The 20183-nt window shown below is 39.0% G+C and overlaps 2 protein-coding genes across 4 annotated transcripts in view; one reads left to right on the top strand and one right to left on the bottom strand.

Annotated features, from left to right (window-relative positions):
• Positions 1–20183, top strand: part of LOC106070054 (transcription initiation factor TFIID subunit 1-like) — a 62508-nt gene that overhangs the window by 22156 nt on the left and 20169 nt on the right. For both annotated transcript variants that reach the window (XM_056037440.1, XM_056037438.1), the window contains 2 exons: positions 19523–19666; positions 20041–20125. In XM_056037440.1, the coding sequence (XP_055893415.1) occupies positions 19523–19666; positions 20041–20125 (229 nt within the window). The remainder of the gene's footprint in view (positions 1–19522; positions 19667–20040; positions 20126–20183) is intronic.
• Positions 1137–13883, bottom strand: LOC106070063 (ankyrin-3-like). 2 transcript variants are annotated; one of them, XM_056037441.1, is made up of 3 exons: positions 13418–13883; positions 10962–12664; positions 1137–4316 (listed from the first exon to the last, which is right to left on the bottom strand). In XM_056037441.1, the coding sequence occupies exon 3, from the start codon at positions 3488–3490 to the stop codon at positions 2291–2293; it is 1200 nt and encodes a 399-aa protein (XP_055893416.1). In that variant the 5' UTR covers positions 3491–4316; positions 10962–12664; positions 13418–13883; the 3' UTR covers positions 1137–2290. The 2 variants fall into 2 exon arrangements, with proteins under 2 accessions (XP_055893416.1, XP_013085346.2); XM_013229892.2 differs by lacking the exon at positions 10962–12664.

The following is a 20183-nucleotide window of genomic DNA, read 5'->3' as shown; positions in this document are numbered from 1 at the left end:
ATCTATATACTAACAGCTTTGATTCCTAAGTATAGTGGTTTGTTTTTTCTTAAACTGAATACTTGCATTTCAAATCATATAATTAATTTACCCTGGGGAGGTGCGGTGGCTGAGTGGTAAAGCGCTTGGCTTCCAAAGCGGGGGTCCTGGTTGAAGACTTGGATTTTAAATTTCGTGATCTTTAGGCACCTCTGAGTCCACCCAGCTCTAATGGGTACCTGACAATAGTAAGGGAACAGTAAAGACGGTTGGTTGTTGTGCTGGCCATATGATACCCTCGTTAACTGTGGGACACAGAAACAGATGACCTTAACATCATCTGCCCTGGAGATCACAAGGTATGAAAGGAGAACTTTATTTTTTTAATTAATTTACCATTTTTAACAGGTTGCGAAAGTGCATACCTCATAGATTTTGAATTTTAGCTCTTTGAAAGAAACTAGGCTGCTGAGCTAAAAGACCTGGGTTCTAATCCAAGTTACAGACCGGTGTTTTTACACTTAGGAATTTAAAACATTTCTTTGTAAATCTAAAAAATTGTTGGCCAAATGTCCTAGACTCTAAACCAAGCCCTGCAATATAATTCACATTTAGGGAAAGTTGCAGTCCTTGTGGATACCTCTTGAAATACGTATTAGCTTCTGACTAGGGAAATGGATGACCTGACCTAATGTTATTTATTGTACAGGTCACAAAAACTGTTCTCATTTTACTCCCATTAACCAATGTTTGCTGAAAAAAAAAAAAAAGCTGTGTACACAACTCCACATTGCTATAATAGAGAAACATTCTTGATCATTTCTTGTATTAAAACTAGAGCCTCCCTCTCCCCCAAATGTTCATCTATTAGACATAACATCTGTATCCCTGGTGTAGGCCCCACCCATACAATAACTCACACAGGCAGTACACAGTAAACATACTCTGTCTTCAAGCTAATTAACACCACATGATGACAGCATGATCCTCTTTAGTGTAAATGTCCCCGGTACTTGAGTTCATGTCCTGGTACACATCCTCCCCTTGTGTGTGTGTGTATGAATATGTCTGCTGTTGTTAAACACTTCCCATACCAAACAAACAAACAAAATAAATCAGTGAATATACTAAATGACTGTTGGGTTGAAATACAACTCTAGATATTTAGTTTACAAATACAGAGAATTTATTGCAATGTTGATGTATATACAGTTAGAAGCAAGAGCTTTATAAGCTTGCACAGAAATGACTGAGTAGTGCCACTGTTATAGTCACAGCTAGCTAAGTTACAATAAGCTTTGAACAGAGCAAAAATTATCATGTGAGATGTGCACATCTTATAATAAGCACATCTTTAAATTAGCAGATGTATTTGTTTAAAAGTTTGCTATGTACTTCAATACTATCCCTCTGATTATACTAGAAATACGAGATTCTGTGCAGATGATATGTAAGATAGTATTCAATTAAAATAAAACGTTATTGTATGGCACTATCTAAGCCTTGAACATAATACTAACTATGGTAGGCACATATAAAACATAATGCTAACTGTGGTAGGCACATACAAATATCAGTGGCCTCTTAATCACATGTATAATATAATCTCTTTGGCATTGTGTTAATCATTGTATAACTTGTCATAGGATTCCACTCAAGATCTTAGAATCTAACTCCTGGGCAGTTTTCTGGCAGTACCATTACATCCTATGCCCAAGATTGAGCATGACTTCTTTTTTCCCTTTCCTACATCAATAGATGTAAATAAAAAAAAAGTGTGCAATGTACGCAGTAGAACGGGTTTACATGACTAGAGAAATAGCTGAGTGCATTCAATACATCAATAGATTGTAAAGTAATTAGACTTATTAAAGTGGGACGTTGGACGAAGCTGTAGAAATTATTTCTGCCAGTTCCTAAGGCCATAAGGGAAGTGAAATCATTGGGCTGGATAAAACATCATGAAACACCACCCAGCACTGAGAGATTATAACATTTTAAAACAATGTTTGACTTTCACGATTCCATCAAAGGCACATAATGTAACAATAAATCCATTCGTAAGGCAAGTAGAAAGTACCATCCCCAGCAGGGACATGTTCGGAATGTCTAGTTAATGTTTACATTGGCACGAGTCATTTCTTTAGTAACAATGAAAGCGGCTACAAATGACAATGGATGATGGATCTGTGCTTGTTTGATTCTTTCAAATAAATAAGGATGATAATATTAAAGCTGTGATATAGTAGGTCTGACGCCCGAGTGTAGAATTGGCTACAAATAGCAACGAAGAATTTTTTTTTTACTAGGGCTAGTGTTGAGCGGGAGAGATAATTGTATTACACTGCACGTCTTTAAGATTTGTTTCATCTTTAAACAAGAGCATGTTTTTCACTAAGTCCGGTACTTGCAGTGATTGGATGGTTTTGGCTCTGTGACTGCCATGTCCTACTGCAGCGCTGACAGACGTGAAGCACAATACTCTGAGGGACATAATGTGGCTGGACATACCCAGCAAGAGATCAACGCACTCAGAGTAGCCATTCCTTGAGAGATGTTCTTTGAGCCGAGCATTGCTGGCCAGGCTGAAGTCTGATGGTGTGAAAAACCACAGCTCTGCGAAGGTCTGGGCCAGGCAGAGTTGATTTGCAAGAAGAGCTGCACACATTGGAGAAGCGGAATCAACCGGCCAGCAGTAGCATAGAACTCTGGGATCATCTCGGCTCACGTCTGCTGGGGGTGTTCCGTTGATTATAAGTTGTCTTACCAGTTCTGTGTGGCCATCAGTTGTGAACTTGTGAATGAGGCTCGGGTTAATCTTAGACGAGCTGGTGTTGCGTTTCAGTAACATGGAAACACAAGATCTGGTGTTTTGTGTTACGCCATTTCCTGCCAGTAGTAGCCCTAAGGCCCTTTCTTTCCGGTCTTCTTCCAGTGCACACGAAGTCTCCAGGAGCAGACCTAGTACTTTGTCGTTGAGATCTGCAGCAGCCAGAGTCAGTGGACAAAAGCCTGTCTCATTCTCTATGTTTGGATCAGCACCTGCGTCAAGTAACATCCGAATATACTCTACGTCATTTGAACAGGATTTCACTGCATGTATCAAACAGGTGTTACCTCCGTGGTCCCTGGTGTTGACGGCAGCGCCTTGGTGTAATAGATACTCAACTATGTCTTTGTTCTTGTTCATGGCGGCTATCATCAAGGGTGTCGTGCCCATAACGTTCTGCAAGTTCACATCTACGTGGCTTTCACACGTGACAGCTAGGACGTGCTCGATACAGTTGCTTCTTACTGCTAAATGCAGAACGGATTCGCCGCCAGAATTGATTCGATGCGTCATTTCGCCTGCACTAGACAGAAATTTGAGAATTGATTCGGCACCGTCCGTTTCGCACGCTGCCATTAAGGGTGTGTTCCCTGCTGTATCAACCACTGACACATTCGCTCCTTCGTGGACAAGTCTCTTGACGATCTTCTCCAGTTCTTCAAAGGCATTATCTTTCCCCATTTTAGTTACAAGTGTGGCGACATATTGAGGCGACACGGCGTTTAGGAGTGCGGTCTTCTGCCCGTCGTTGGTCACTACCACTTGATTGACATCAGCGCCGTGTTGTATCAAGTAGCCGACTGTTTAGCACGTGGCTGCAGCCATCAAAGGAGTCGTCTCTCGATACTCACAGTTGACGTCTGCACCAAGCTCCAACAGCACCGACATCCAGTCCATGTCGCCTTCACACACCGCAGAATGAAGCGCGCCTGGAGTTCTCGCTATGACCTGCAACTCCTGCCTGGAGTAGCTGTCAAAGAAGAAAGCTGAAGAAGTCTGTTGCATGCGTGCTTTGGGGTGCTTTTCGTTTATCATTTCATCGCTGTTTAGAACAAATTGTTGGCATTCATGCCCTGAATAGCCGTGAAGACTTTCGTGTGATTGTGGGCTATTGTCAGACGGAGCTGGAACAGGCAGTTCCTTTTTATCAATACAGTCTCGTTTCTCTCTGAGAACGGCCTTGCACTTGGCCTTTGACCCTGTTCTTGTCAAGAAACTGCCTTCAACAGGGAAAACCCGAGACTTGCTTCTTGCGTGTTCTTGAGCTGTGTATTGTCTCTTTCTCCACAAGTCGTCTGCTATAGACTTGTACAAATGTTGCATACAGATCAATGTTTTCCCACTGTAATGCCCCAGATTGTTCCGGTTAGCCCTTAGTCTCATTATTTCTTGACAATGTTTGGAGATCTTTCTCTGTATAAAAAAGGACTTTGTATGACTCTTGGTGAAAGGCGGGCCAAAACACTCCGTTGACATCTCGTCTGCAATGATTTGTTTGGTAGGAAATCTGTGGAATAGAAAATGTCTAGTTTGACTTCAGCTGTATTGGTTCAATTTGTTTCTAGTGTGTTGAAGCCACTAAGCGAAGCATATTAATGAATACTGTTTTATTCTTGCATATTTACTTTAGCTGTTTGTTTGTTTTAAAACACACAAGGAGAAACTCAATATTATCCATTTATAATTAAACACATTGTCACATAAGACGATCTCTATATCGGAGATTTTCATAATAGATTAAACAATGTCAAGGACGCTAAACTGAACTTCAAAATTGCCAACTAAATAAAGTTACAAATAGAAAAGCTTTAAAAAAAATGATTCTGCAGTGAGTTCACGAACATCATTATGTAACTTGTAGAATACATAGCTTGTCAACCCTTCCTTTGGAGACACCAAAAAGCTGGCTATTTATAGGTTTTCCACCATGTTTGAACATCTCCAATAACTGGCATATATATTTTTGTCGACCTAAAAATGAAAACAAAAAATCTCATACTTTTTTTTTTGGCGCCAAAACTAAGAACAGCGGGTACTTTTAAACCAGGAACTTTAACAACTGTTATAATGAATCAGTAGTAAAAATCTTTTTCCTTTTTGGAAATCAAGCCAACAATAAAGAAAATTGTTTTCTCGAAACTCTGAGGTATCAAGTATGTATTAAAAATAACAGAACCGAAGAGCAGTGGGTTTTTATAGAAACATGGCTCGTCGACTGCTGACATTTGTGTGTACTGTCAACATATTATCTGAGATCAGCTGGCGCCATTGTTATCTGTGAATGGCGGAAGAATTTATGCCCTACTAGAAAGTAGTTTTCCATACCGTGATATATTTTTCAATGAACCTCATTCACCAATCGTAAACATTTAGTCACGTGATAATATTGTTAAAACAAGGAAAAAAAACTGACACGTGATAGCCATTGTGTATTAAAAATTAGATCGTAATTGGTATAGAAGAGATAGAGAATCACGTGGCTAAATGTTGTTTGTTTATGATTGGTGAATGAGGTCCATTCTTTCTCTACTATTTGCCAAAGAATGAAAGAAAAAGCCTGCACGTGGACACGTGATTGTCCTAACTAAAGACTTCGTCAACATGACCTCTGGCTTATCTGGGCCATTCCCTTGACATCCAGGCTCAAAATAGCTAGCAACAAATGGCGTCGTATCTCAAGGTCTCGTTTCTTTCCAATGTGTGCTTCTGCGTAGCATCTGGAACACTGGTGCCAAATTTTACTTCGCCTGGGCCGTTTCAAATTCCGGCACACATGTCACGGGCAGCGTCACCGAAACAACAAATAAGAAAACGTCGTCGAGTCCTACGAAACCAATCGTCTATGGCAGTGGTTCCCAAACTTTGTTCCGCGGCAGAATAGATGTTCCATGAACTGCTCAAATTAACCGGTAAGCCCCCACGTGAATTAATCTCTCTAAAAAAAAATTTGCAAAGTGTCCCGCTAAATACTCAGAATGTGCGCAGTGTTCCGTTAAGAAACACTGCTTTATAGTATTGTGGGAAAAGGGTTAGGGACCGAATAGCATCTCATTTAGAGACACATGTGGCCCACGGGCCGTAGTTTGGGAATCACTGATCTTTACAATGCCAGCTAGATTAGATCGAGAGTAGTCTAGATCTTTTTTTTACCCTTAGTTAAACATGAAGAGAGATTGGATTGAGAGACACACAGAGAGTTGGGCATATCGTAGCACTTGTTAACCCGTGTTTACGTTGATGCAGTGATTCCCAACCTACGGAACGCGTGCCATATCTGGTACCGTGACGCCAACCCACAGTGCTTAATGAAGCCACAGAGACTTGGTTGTGTTAAACTTTGTGTGTGTGTGTGTGTGTGTTCATGCTTGTCGGACATCTGACCACCAGGTCGAAAAAGGTTGCACATCACCGCTTTAATCCATTAAATTTTGGCGACGGAGATGATTAGATGCGGCCCATCATTGCCCACCCCCACTCTAACCTACTTCCTACAACTCAGCTAATTTGGGAAGGGTGGAAATTTCCAGGACCAACTTCACCACTGCTCTGGTGATTTGCCAGTCTACTGCGTGGTTGTTATAGGCTTCTTATACTCAGGTGAAGACAACTCATCCGCCAACAGTCTTGTACATTCTCTTGAATTCGGATTATTATTTAACTTTATTTACCTATTTTGTTGTATTCTTATAAAAGAGTAAATGAAACTATTATTATTTTGTATTGGCATAGGCAATAAGACCAATATCATTTCACTGGCGCGATACATAAGCCCAGTAATATAAATGGAGTAAAATGAACGTGAAGAATAAAGCTGACCCGGCCTGACCCCCCCCCCCTTTTTTTTTTCTCCAAGATGTTGAGAGAGAAAATCCAGTTCACGTTGACCTGTTCACCACTTCCAGCCCTTGTCACCCGTATTATATATCTATATGTATGAATGAAATAGAATACAGTACTGTGGGGCTGTAGACATTAGTGTTCAAGGCAATGGGTGTACAGTGCAGCCACGAAGGTTTTCAAGGAAGTCTTCAGAAACTGCTGACTGTTCCTTTCTTTATACACAGCCTATATCAACTCATTTTGTCTGTCGCCCCCCCCCTTTTTTTTTTAAATGCTTTTAAAAACAAATTACTGTAACCAGATATCCCTTTCTTTATCTCTCCCCCCCCCCTCCCCTTTCTCTGACCAGATAAGTGATAGGATCATAGCGCATTGAGAAAGCTAAAACCATGAAATAGAGCTAAACATCAACAACAACAAAATTGGTAAAAAATTAATCTCACAGATTCTTTGTTGTTGGTCGTTCTTGTTTGCAAAGAAATAGTTGAGTGTACTGCGGTAAGCCTAGTGATGTAAGCAGCGTTCTTCCCGTTTACGTCATGGACAATTTTTATTCTAGCCAAAATTAATTTTTCGATAATGAGGCATTTTCAAACCGATATAACGGTCGACCTCGAGTTTTTCCGATGTGGCCAATGAGTTGAGATTTTTTTCTCACTAATATGCACATTCCTTGAAATTTTAAAGAAAATCGTTAGAGCCGTTTTCGAAATAAAATTTATATATAAATATATTTACATACATACATACATACATAAATACAAGATTTGCTCGCTTAAGAGTATAGGATTATAGGATTTAAGTATAACATTATGTCAAGATCATGCATTATGTTCATGCTATTGTAAACAAACACAAATTAAGCCTGTCAGGGAAAAAACTGTAATAATGTATCATAAAACACTCTTCTCTTTAGAACATACAACCAGAACTAGCTTGCATCGAGTATGTTTTATAGTTCACCACTTTGGTTGACAAATGTTTATGTGGCTATACACAAACTTAGAGCGTTTACAAATGTAATTACCTGACTGATCCAAAGTAATTGATACAATCACATTTCCTTTAAGCTTTGTTATTGTTTTTTTTTAAGTACGGTATTTTTTAAATGTTTTTCTTTTTTTTTTTTTTTTTTTTACAAAGCTTATATCAACTCAACCTGTCTGTCTGTTTGTTTGGTAACAAGTTTTATACGTTATTTCTCCCACACCTATTCTCGGATCAAGTTGAAACGTTGCACAATTATTAGACAAGACATGAATAAATAATAACAAAAAAAAACAATTAGTCACCTATTACTGGTAATTAATTATTTCGTCTGATACCATAAACTATCATAAATGGAAATTAATAATTCAGTATTCACAGATACGGATAAATAAGTAGGGTTTCGTCCCTTTAGATAATTGTACACGTTATTGCTCCCTCACCCATTCTCGGATTAAGTTGAAACTTTTTAAAATTTGTATGTTTTTTAAACTGTTGTTTCTAATGTTCTATTAGCACTGGACTGAATATTAGGCTTGCTTTATTGATTTGATCCGTTTCTACCATAGTCCCTGATAATGCGTGCAACTAAGGCTCTCCACTCTTTACCGGCCTGGTGTTGAGAGAAAATCCAGTTCACTTGACATTGTCCAGCTCGCCATTTATTTATTTATTGCTCGACACTGCAGGGATACTCTGACTTCAAGCCCCCGCTGCCTTGAGGTACTAAGGCTTCAGGAGACAACCTCGAGTAAAAATCAGGAGTGAAGTCCTTTAGGCGTCGGGAGTATCAACAATGACATTCCCTCCGCAGCTTCTGCAACGGAGTTGGTGCCAAATTAAATGTGAAGCGTTCTTTTGAATCACACCAACAAAGTTGAGAGAGGGACCATGATGCAATGGGCATCCTATGACTCTTGATATAAGGCCCAGGAATGCGCCCCGGAGATGAAACTCTGTTGCTGTTCCAAAGCGGCTAAAACAACACGGGAGGTAAAAGTACTCTGCCCTGTCTCAAAACCAGTGACACGCATCCATTGTCTTCCTAGACAGAAGGAGTCATATATAGAGTGAAAGTCAAATGCTCCCTGCTTATCGGAATTGAAGACAAAATCTGTCTAGGCTTGAATCATGAAATCGCAAATATATCTTTAGAATTGGAATAATACATTACAACGCTGTTTATGAATAGATGTGGCTGACTTTGCTCCCTAAATAGATGTGGCTGACTTTGCTCCCTAAATATATGTGGCTGACTTTGCTCCCTAGTCTAGGGTCTCGAGTTCCCTTCTTGGTGAAGATTGAGATTTTTCTATTTCGGGGTTCGGCGTCCACTAAACTTCTATGGGAGCCAGATATTGTTAGAAAAGTAAAAATAATCCCAGAGAGGGTAGGGCGTCGTCAATACATGTATTGCTCTAAACTCACCAAAAATGTCTTCTTCTTCTTCTAGCCAGCTTTTTGCTGCTGAGCTGTCTGCTTTTTTTCAGACTGTGCCAAGGAAAAATAGTGTGTTGTTTTCTTCAGTTGTTCAGCACTGCCGTACATGGTGTTGGTTATGTTGGGCTGGAGTGGTAGGAAGGGGGATTCAAAGAGAAGATGGTAATTTAACAGAGGTGTGTGTCCTGTCCTTAGTTGGAAGATTGTAGATTGCTCTTTGTGGGGGATGAAGTTAATACTGTCCAATTTGTTAGGCATGTTCATTTCTTTGTACATGGCTCTGCCTGTGTCTCCTGTTGTCCATTGGTTGAGCCACTCCTCTTTGTGGTTTTTGATTAACATTGACCTTAGGGTGATGTAGTTAACAGGTCTATCTGGTTGTTCCATAGATGATCCTGCCTTTGATAGCTTATCTGCCCTTTCATTTCCCATGACGCCAATGTGTCCAGGGATCTACTGTCATGTGATGTTGATGTTTAATTTTGTCATCATCTCATGTATTATCAGTGTATTATTTGTGTTGTCATCTCTCTTGGGCTGTTTGAGGTGCTGCTGTTAAGTGCTTGAAGAGTGGATTAGGAGTCTGTAAAGACAACACTATCTGATGGTGGCTGTTTGAGGTGCTGCTGTTAAGTGCTTGAAGAGTGGATTGGGAGTCTGTAAAGACAACACTATCTGATGGTGGGTTGTTTGAGGTGCTGCTGTTAAGTGCTTGAAGAGTGGATTGGGAGTCTGTAAAGACAACACTATCTGATGGTGGGTTGTTTGAGGTGCTGCTGTTAAGTGCTTGAAGAATGGATTGGGAGTCTGTAAAGACAACACTATCTGATGGTGGGTTGTTTGAGGTGCTGCTGTTAAGTGCTTGAAGAGTGGATTGGGAGTCTGTAAAGACAACACTATCTGATGGTGGGTTGTTTGAGGTGCTGCTGTTAAGTGCTTGCAGAGTAGATTGAGAGTCTGTAAAGACAACACTATCTGATGGTGGGTTGTTTGAGGCGCTGCTGTTAAGTGCTTGAAGAGTGGATTGAGAGTCTGTAAAGACAACACTATCTGATGGTGGGTTGTTTGAGGTGCTGCTGTTAAGTGCTTGCAGAGTAGATTGAGAGTCTGTAAAGACAACACTATCTGATGGTGGGTTGTTTGAGGTGCTGCTGTTAAGTGCTTGAAGAGTGGATTGAGAGTCTGTAAAGACAACACTATCTGATGGTGGGTTGTCTCCCTTCATATCATTTGTTTTCGGCTTAAGTCACGTGTTTCTCGTTAAATACTAAGACGCAGTGTGGGCTAACTTAGTTTTACTAGATTTACTTACAAAGAGACACATTTATGTTCATCATCATCAGGGTGTGTGTGTTTCAATGAAACAATGTATAGCATGTGAAGTGTTGTTGGCAGAATGGGATTTTAATCACAACATTCCTGATTTTAAACAGCTTTCTTTTTGTCTACAACCAGGCAGTAGGGTTTAATTAATTAGCTCTACAAGCTGGAGACAATGTCATTAGTCAGGCCTACTGCAATGGAAGTACTTCGTGTGAGGCGGTGCACCTAAAGAGAAGGATGTCGATCTTTTGGTTCAACCATAAAAACACACCAAGCCCACGACATGCGGATTCACCGTGTTCACTTCTAGCACGCGTGATAGGCAATCCTATAGAATCTATGTCAACATAGCCTCATTGTTGAGAGTACTGACTCTTCTTAATTAAGTTGTTGTTTTCGTACTTTTCGATTTCGACACACACACACACACATATATACATATCGTAAATACTGATATAAATAAATAAATAGATAAATATATATTTATTTATATATATATATTTATATATATATATTGCAGTATTGAGAGATATAGCAGTAATTGAGCACTTCTTTCCCTTACACAAGCTTTGTTTTTCTAGATTTCGCTAGTTGATTCGATCCTTTTCTATCAGATATACGTATTCCTTAACAATGCGTGCAACTAAGACTATTCACTGCTGAGTTTTGCCACCTAAATGTGTACCTAAACGCAACTGGCATTAGGTCATTGCACTGTTCCATATTCTTTTCTTCTTGTGTCTAAATATCAAAGAACATTCCTCAGCTTTAAAGTCATTGACATGGGGTCACGTGGGTGTCAGCATTGTAACAAGTATCTCTGTGTTACTCTATACATAATTCTGTATCGATCTCCTAGCATGTGTGTTACTTCTATCTCTGTGTGTTCCACAGAAAAAATGTTTATGGGGAATTCCCACATTCGACGTCTATTTCTTGGAAAGCGTTGTTATAACTACCTCACCCCATGGTGTACATAGCTTAATAATTGATGAGGATTTGTGTCCTTTTGATTAGGTCTGTAGTCCATTGTGTATACCAATCCCCATTATATATAATTTATGAGGATTTGTGTCCTTTTGATTAGGTCTGTAGTCCATTGTGTCCACCAATCCCCATTATATATAATTTATGAGGATTTGTGTCCTTTTGATTAGGTCTGTAGTCCATTGTGTCCACCAATCCCCATTATATATAATTTATGAGGATTTGTGTCCTTTTGACTAGGTCTGTAGTCCGTTGTGTCCACCAATCCCCATTATATATAATTTACGAGGATTTGTGTCCTTTTGACTAGGTCTGTAGTCCATTGTGTCCACCAATCCCCATTATATATAATTTATGAGGATTTGTGTCCTTTTGATTATGTCTGTAGTCCATTGTGTCCACCAATCCCCATTATATATAATTTATGAGGATTTGTGTCCTTTTGACTAGGTCTGTAGTCCATTGTGTCCACCAATCCCCATTATATATAATTTACGAGGATTTGTGTCCTTTTGACTAGGTCTGTAGTCCATTGTGTCCACCAATCCCCATTATATATAATTTATGAGGATTTGTGTCCTTTTGATTAGGTCTGTAGTCCATTGTGTCCACCAATCCCCATTATATATAATTTATGAGGATTTGTGTCCTTTTGACTAGGTCTGTAGTCCATTGTGTCCACCAATCCCCATTATATATAATTTACGAGGATTTGTGTCCTTTTGACTAGGTCTGTAGTCCATTGTGTCCACCAATCCCCATTATATATAATTTACGAGGATTTGTGTCCTTTTGACTAGGTCTGTAGTCCATTGTGTCCACCAATCCCCATTATATATAATTTATGAGGATTTGTGTCCTTTTGATTAGGTCTGTAGTCCATTGTGTCCACCAATCCCCATTATATATAATTTATGAGGATTTGTGTCCTTTTGACTAGGTCTGTAGTCCATTGTGTCCACCAATCCCCATTATATATAATTTACGAGGATTTGTGTCCTTTTGACTAGGTCTGTAGTCCATTGTGTCCACCAATCCCTATTATATATAATTTATGAGGATTTGTGTCCTTTTGATTAGGTCTGTAGTCCATTGTGTCCACCAATCTCCATTATATATAATTTATGAGGATTTGTGTCCTTTTGATTAGGTCTGTAGTCCATTGTGTCCACCAATCTCCATTATATATAATTTATGAGGATTTGTGTCCTTTTGATTAGGTCTGTAGTCCATTGTGTCCACCAATCCCCATTATATCTAACACACATCTGCCTAAACCTATGGAGATACGATAAGAACGAAAAAACATTTATTTACAGCATCTGAGAATATGATATTTGTTTGCTCTTGTTTAGTTTCATTGAAATGTTTCCTGGCTTTAATAGTTGGTTAGCTCACAGTGCATTAAAATTAATAATAATAATAATAAAGCTTGTCTTCGAGTCCGAAGATTAATGAGGGATGCAGTACTTCCCGTGGCTACGCAGGACCAATTATAAATTAAAAAAAAAAGCAATCAAAACACCACTATAGTGTGTAGTTTAGTTAATAGATATTTAAGTATAACATTATCTCAAGATCATGCATTATGTTCATGCTATCATTATTGTAAACAAAAAAAAAAAAAATAAGCGTCAGGGAAAATACGGTAATAATGTATCGTAAAACAGTCTTTTATTTAGAACATACAACCAGAACTAGCTTGCTTTGAGTTTGTTTTTTAGTTCGCGACTTTGGTTGACAAATGTTTGTGTGACTATACAAAACGTTTTCTTTTCAACTGGTGCACAGCTTGAAAACTTCTAACATTAGATTTGACCAATTGAACTGTTGTTGATTGATGAATTCGTAGATCTATCCGCGTCAGGCTTGTTGGGCAAACCGTATTATCAACTCCCAGGTTAGTATTTGACCAAAAATAAGGTTAATGTAAAGTTGAAATATGCCACGACTTAAAAAAAAAACAACAATAACAACACATAGATTTGGTATATCAGGTTAAAATAAATTGTTCTGAGTTTAGGCCCTTACCTTGTCAAGAGAAACGTCCTCTTGGTAGGTATGATTCGATAAGAGATCTGCCGAGTATCCAGCAGTGTCGGTTTGACTTGTATCGACCATGACGTCACGTTTTCCGCGGCCTTCACATTTAGACAAAACATAAATTCGGTCGTCGCAAACCCTGGCCTTATTTCGGGACACATGTTCTCTGAAACCCTATTTTGTCTCCAATGTTTGTAAAGCAGAGGAATGGCGCTAAGACTAAAAATAGCCCATGCCTGGAGGTGTGTCTCTATCCCGCGTTTTTGATTCGTTGATTCGTAATGCAGACGACCAGGGGAGATGAACCTTTTTTTTTTTTCCTAAGGATGTGGAGACCCAGACGTCTCATGGAAGGTGCAAAGTCTCATTTTAAAATTAGATCTAGAACAGTGTTTCCCAAACTGTGTTCCGCGCGGACTGACTTGGTGTCCCGCGAACTACTGGAATAATTAACTAATAGGCCTACACGTGAATTAATCTCTAAGTAAATGCAAAAAAAAAAAAAAAAAAGATTTGTATTAGTTCTTCCTGGTAACAAAATACATTCTATTACATCACTATTAACTTTGAACTGATCTAGATTCTATCCCTGAATTGAAACAAAAGATCCACCTTTCATTTTATGTTTGTTTGTCTGATGAGTATCACACTATTTGAAAACAAGATGCTAGTGTGCTCCTAGGGTTGTGTTCTAGGGTCCTGCTGTTGACCCTTACAGTCTATACTTGGGTGCAGAAGGTTGTTTTTTTTTAAGTATAGAAAAAGGCTGGACGCCACGACAGATGTTTAGAATTCAGATTGCTGGTATCATGCCTTATATCAAGAAGTTATGCTCTTTTACGATATATAATACCATAAAAGTCATTAAACCATATATATTAGAAGTTTATACTACAAAAAAAAAAAGCTTAATTTGGAATATGGTTTCATTATTATTTTTAATTAAGCAAGTAGAGAAAAAAAATCCAACTTAAAAAAAAAAAAAAAAAAAAAAAGCAGTGTTCCTCTAATGCTCCCAATGTGCAAAGTTGTGAAAAAAAAAAGTTTGGGAGCCACTGATCAAGAAGTCTGGTTTATTTAATATTTTTAAACTGTACCAGTGTAGCTTCTATGGAGATTAGCCAATTGTCAAGACAAGACAATGTGTTATGAAAATATAACATTTCACTAGTGTAAAGCATTGCTCTTGGAAGATCTAGGAAAATCAGTTGTTAAAACCTGAAAGCTCAGCAGAATAAAGTGGCTTGCACTCACTCAGCACAGCTAACACACTCGCCCACAACGACACTAAAGCTTCACATGTAGCACATTGAAAGGCCGCCGTGACCTGGTTACACATATGCACAACCCGGCACACAGAACAAGGCGACCTTAGCCACAGGAGCTCAGTTGGCCCAAGTCTAACGCTGTTGTCTCATTGATTACTGACATCGTTTGCTGACATTGTGGAAGTTGGTCGTTATCTAGCGTATCACCTGCAACACCTCTCTCTCCCTCTCTTTTTTTGTCAATTGTCATGGCGCTCGATAAGAAAGGATTTGGCAGGGGCGGCGCTTCGAGACGTGGGAGTAGGGTGTCAGAAGTAGGCCTATTCACATTCCCATAGTCTTGGACTCCTTGCTCTTGACCTAAAGTGAAACATTTCACGCATTACAAATAACTGCAGGATTTATATACAGACGTTCATGAAGTAGTTTAGCCTCTCACATCATCTTGTACATGGAGTTAGCGAATGATCAATACCACTTGTTCTGCCCACGTACATTCTTTTATTATTATTATTATTATTCTGTTGTTGTTTGTTTGTAGCCACTAGTTCTACTTGAATGTGCTGCCTCACGTCAGGCCTGGGCGTCTTTGGTTACGGGCCATGGGTACCAGAGATGTAAAAATGTACATCTCTCCCAGACATAAGTTTGTTCAGTCAAGCTTCCTTTGGCCTAGAGTTCCGTGAGTCTTTGACTCCACTCTTAGGCCAATTAATAAATAATAATAAGAAGTGTTATTTTGGTCTGGTATTGCTTGATCGCCATTGATACCGCAAACAAAGTGGAAGTATTCTTCTGAAACTCTCCAGCTCCTGATGAAAAGGGAAAGTTATTATTATTTGACAGATGATTTGCACTACCATAATTGGGAATGGGCACTGCAATAGGATCACGTCATTCAGTTAGGTGCTCCAACTGTGATTAGATCACGCCATTCAGTTAGGTGCTCCAACTGTGATTAGATCACGTCATTCAGTTAGGTGCTCCAACTGTGATTAGATCACGTCATTCAGTTAGGTGCTCCGTGATTGGTGGCGTGGTGGTTAAATAGTAGAGTGCTTGGCTTCTGAACCGCGGATATTCGGGTTCGAATCCTTGTAAAGAATGGGATTTTTAGGAGGCCCATGAGTCCATTCAACTCTAATGGATACCTGACATACCTTTGGTAACTAAAGGTGATTGGTCGTTGTGATGGCCACGTGACAGACTCCAGCATTCGATGAGCTTTACATCCTCTGCACCCATAGATGGCAAGGTCTGAAAGGGTTATATTTCTTTTAGAGCTCTGTGATATCCTCAGTGGAGCTTATGCTGCCAAGTGATAGTCTGCATTTTAAGCTCTAGAACTACATTATGCAGGCAGAAGAACAACGCCTGGTGTATGTAATATCGTTAGGCCTTTTCAGTCTCTAGGTCCTGTGCATCCTTAAGTCCGGGCCTGGTCCCGAAAGACGACTGTTGAACTTTCATCAGGATTCGAGACTGAGAGCTGAAGATGTTCAGAATAACACTTTCACTTTGTATGTGGTTTCAATCCCGACAAACCAATACCTCACATAAATAATCATATTCTTCTTCTTCATAATTGCCCTAAGTGTTGAGTGTAAGATCTTGGAACTCAAGACCTATGGAAGCTTGCCTACATCTGCCTGTCTGACTAAACAAAATTTAGTCAAATATCCGTGTATGGAGTTCATCTCTTCGAGTGGCCGTGTCTCTTGCACTCAGCACATGCAGTAGCAGATTTCCAGATTGTCTAAATATCATCACAACTCGACTGGACTCTTCAACTCGGCGGTGCGTCATGCATGGTGAACCTGCAGTCCTACAGATTTATGCCCAAGCTTTGAGAGCGAAGTAGGAAATTTTCAAGTCTCATCGAAAAAACTAATCAAATTTGGGTCGTCTGTTATCTCCAGCGATACTTAAAAGAACTGGCGTAGATAGTATATGATAGTATGTAGTTAGTATTTTATGAAATTCTTTAGAAAACTCAGTTGCTATTCATCAAGCTGAGTTTTCTAAAGAATTTCATATAGCATTAACTTTATGTTATACCAAATCAAATTTTAAGCTTTCTGATCCCCTGTTACCACCGAAGTACTCTCCAAGTGTCTCTCAACTGTGTCAGAATTAGACTGAGATTAGAGATTACGATGTTATTAATTTCAAAAGCACTATCAATTCTTTCTTTAAACTTTTCTTCACTGCTCAGCAGACGACACAGAGAGTACAAAGTTAATCTTTTAAATTGTACTAATTAGATTAACTCTACAAAAGTGCACTTTTTGTCTCACTTTGGTCTTTTAAAAGTACAAAGTACTGTATAATTCCTCAGGCGTGATACTTTCAATTTTGTTATTTCTTTTAAAACAATGCGCACTCGCACGCACACACACAAGCGAGGATGTGACCTGGTTTGTTACCTTGACTTCATTCTTTAACATCTGCTGTATCCTTTTAATTGGACAAGTAGAACAATCTGATAAACTTACACTTGCAACTGGTTGTTGTTTTGGCATTGACCATTTCAGAAGTTCACATACCGAACAAGAAATTGGACATGACCTTTTGATCGAGTCCTAAGTCATATGTAAATTCATGACTGTTGTAAACTTTTCATTTGGTTCTAAGTCCTTGTTAGTATTCCTCGCTGGTAGCTTATATATTTTGAGTGGTAAAGCGCTTGGCTTCCGAACCGAGAGGGCTAGTTCGAATCCAGTGAAGAAGGGAATTGTGGAATTTTAAACGTAGGGATTTTTAGGATGACCTTAAGTTCACCCAACTAATGGGCACCGCCAGGGTACTTGACAAACGTTGGGGGAAAGTAAAGGCTGTGGTCTTTGTGCTGACCACATGACAACCTAGTTAACAGTTGGCCATAGAAACAGATGGGCCCTCATAGATCGCAAGGCTGAAAGGTGTAACTTTATTTACTATTTACTTCAAACTATTTGGGCTTTGTGCTGGTGACATAATGCCTTTTTAAACTTTACATATTTTAAGCCTTTGGATTTCACTTCCTATGCGACTATTGAACTTGCGATTCAAATACACTTTTAAGTCGTTTGGCACCGTCTAACCCAATGGGCACCCACCCTTGTCTGGCGCAATGTTCTCACAGCGTCACCGCCACTGGTTTGGTGAACTTTCTTACACGTTGATAGCCACGTGACCGTAAGTCGCCCCCGTTTCCTTTGACCATTTTTAATGTTTCCAGTTTAGAGCAGCTCTAGGGTCTCTGTGACTTGCAATGCTCTGTCCATTTAGCCTGTTTCTGCTTCAAGAGGTCATCAATTAACTGCAGGTTACACGGTGGCAGCGTGACCTCGTTCCAAATAGATCTATAGTTACTGATACCAAAGTTCTTCTGATGCGACACTTTAAACCTGGGGTTGGGGGGGGGGGGCAAGTACCACCTCACTGACCCTCCCCTCTTTCCCAACCCCTTACACCACTTATAAATGGCCTTCTAGGCAATCTGGGCTACTAATATTTTTGATACAATGAAGTGAAGATCACGGGCCAGGTGTTCTTCGTTTGTTTCTAGGTTAGGTCGTTGGCAGTGGCCAGCCTAAATTAGACTCGAAACATTCACGTTTCTTAGCTGCTCCTCCATGTTTGTTTGTTTGTTTTGTTTTAAGCAACTCAACCTAGTTCATGAGTTGTCCACCCTATTTCAGCAGTGAAGTCCAGAGACTATTGTTTGGATACAGCTAAGAATTTCAAATTTGTATACTAAGCTTATATCAACTCACTCTGTCTGTCTGGGTCTGGCCAAAAGTTAGTACATGTTATTTCTCCGACACCTCAATCTCGGATCTTGCTGAAATTTTTCACAATTATTTCTTTCACTCAACAACACAAGAATCAGTTTTTAAAAATTAACCAATTAGTTAATGAACTATTAGTAATATTATTTTTTTGGTTTGATATCTCAAACAAGGGAAGGAAATAGTACTTGACTGAAGTGGTGGTATAAGCTGAATTAGTACTCTTTCCTAAGGGAAAGAAATAGTACTTGACTGAAACCCCCCCCCCTTTTTTTTTAGTCCCTTGAGACTTATTACAAATTGAATTACATGACTGATTCAAACTAATTGATACACTTAATATATGCTTTGTTGTTTAAAAAAGTATTTTGTATTTTGCTTGTTTTGTTTCTTTTTAACATTCAGTATTGCCATTTTTTTCTTTTGTCATGTGTACTGCTGTGCAGAGTCAATTACTCCTATGGTAAAACTGAAGACATTGTTCCTAAACAGTAGAGAAATGTCTATCTGTAGTGTAGAGAATTGATCACTTTCTAGGTTGAGGTAAAGATTCCTTCTCTCTGTACAAAGTGACATTTGTTTTCTACATTAACTTTTGACTTGTAGGTTTTTTCTTACACAGCTCCATGGAATTCACTGGCCATCTGCCCATTAAGCTTTAACTGGAGCTTGACTCAAACTGTCTGTTTCACCACTTTGATGAGTCATATTAAAACCTGCTTCCTTAGAATGCAATTATCATCCTCCGCCTTTTTTTTTAAAAATGTAATCTTGAATTTGTGTTAATTCTTACATAGTAAAGTTTCCCCTTTCAGACCTTGCGATCTATGGGGCAGATGATGTTAAGGTCATCTGTTTATTAGGCCAATGGTTAACAAGCAGGTCAGCACAACGACCAACCATGAATGGAATTGGAAGCGATATGGTCAATGAACTTTTAAATCTTTGTTATATTTACAGCCCTTGACCTCTGATCTCTGAATTTTGCATTGTGAGGCACAACTTGTATTCAACTCTATGTGTCTCAGTGTTTAAAAACATTCTCCTTTCAGGTCCCCAACAAGCCCACTACGAAAGAGGAAGCCAAGGAGACACCAGTCAAGAAGACAGTTACAGGAACTGACGCTGACTTGAGGAGGCTCAATCTACAAGATGCCAAGCAACTGTTGCGTAAATTTGGTGTGCATGAATCTGAGGTCAGTATATGTAATAGAGATAGAAGAATTTTAGTTTTTGTTGTACCATAAGGTTAAAAAATTTTCTTGCAAAATCTCAGCCACTTGCACTTAAATTATCAGAATTTTAGAAATATTTATCTCATTATTTTATACACTCTGATAAGATGCAATCTAGGCAGCAAAATGATCTTTAAAGATGGGAAATAGCACAGTGGGTTGAGTTTAAGAATAATTAAAAAATAATAATTCTACATCATGTTTGTTAACAGTGCTCTATAAAAAAAATGTGTATTATTATTATTGTTGTTATTGTAAATGTGCAATATTGTTATGTTTGTAAACACATTAGTCACATGCCAATATTATATAGTGTTTATGTTTTTGTTTGTTAGATCAAAAAACTGTCGAGGTGGGAAGTCATTGATGTGGTCAGAACCATGTCCACGGAACAGGCTAAACAAGGCCAGGATACTACAGGTGATACTTGCCAGTTTGTTCTTTCTGTCCATAGTTATCTTTATTGTTGTTTTATTCT

Source organism: Biomphalaria glabrata, chromosome 8 (assembly GCF_947242115.1).
Source record: "Biomphalaria glabrata chromosome 8, xgBioGlab47.1, whole genome shotgun sequence".
NCBI classification, from domain to species: domain Eukaryota; kingdom Metazoa; phylum Mollusca; class Gastropoda; family Planorbidae; genus Biomphalaria; species Biomphalaria glabrata.
This window is presented reverse-complemented; position numbering and strand designations above follow the sequence as displayed.

Excerpts from the sequence above, each read along its gene's own strand:
- LOC106070063 (XM_056037441.1), bottom strand. The coding sequence starts at position 3,490 with ATGGGGAAAGATAATGCCTTTGAAGAACTGGAGAAGATCGTCAAGAGA.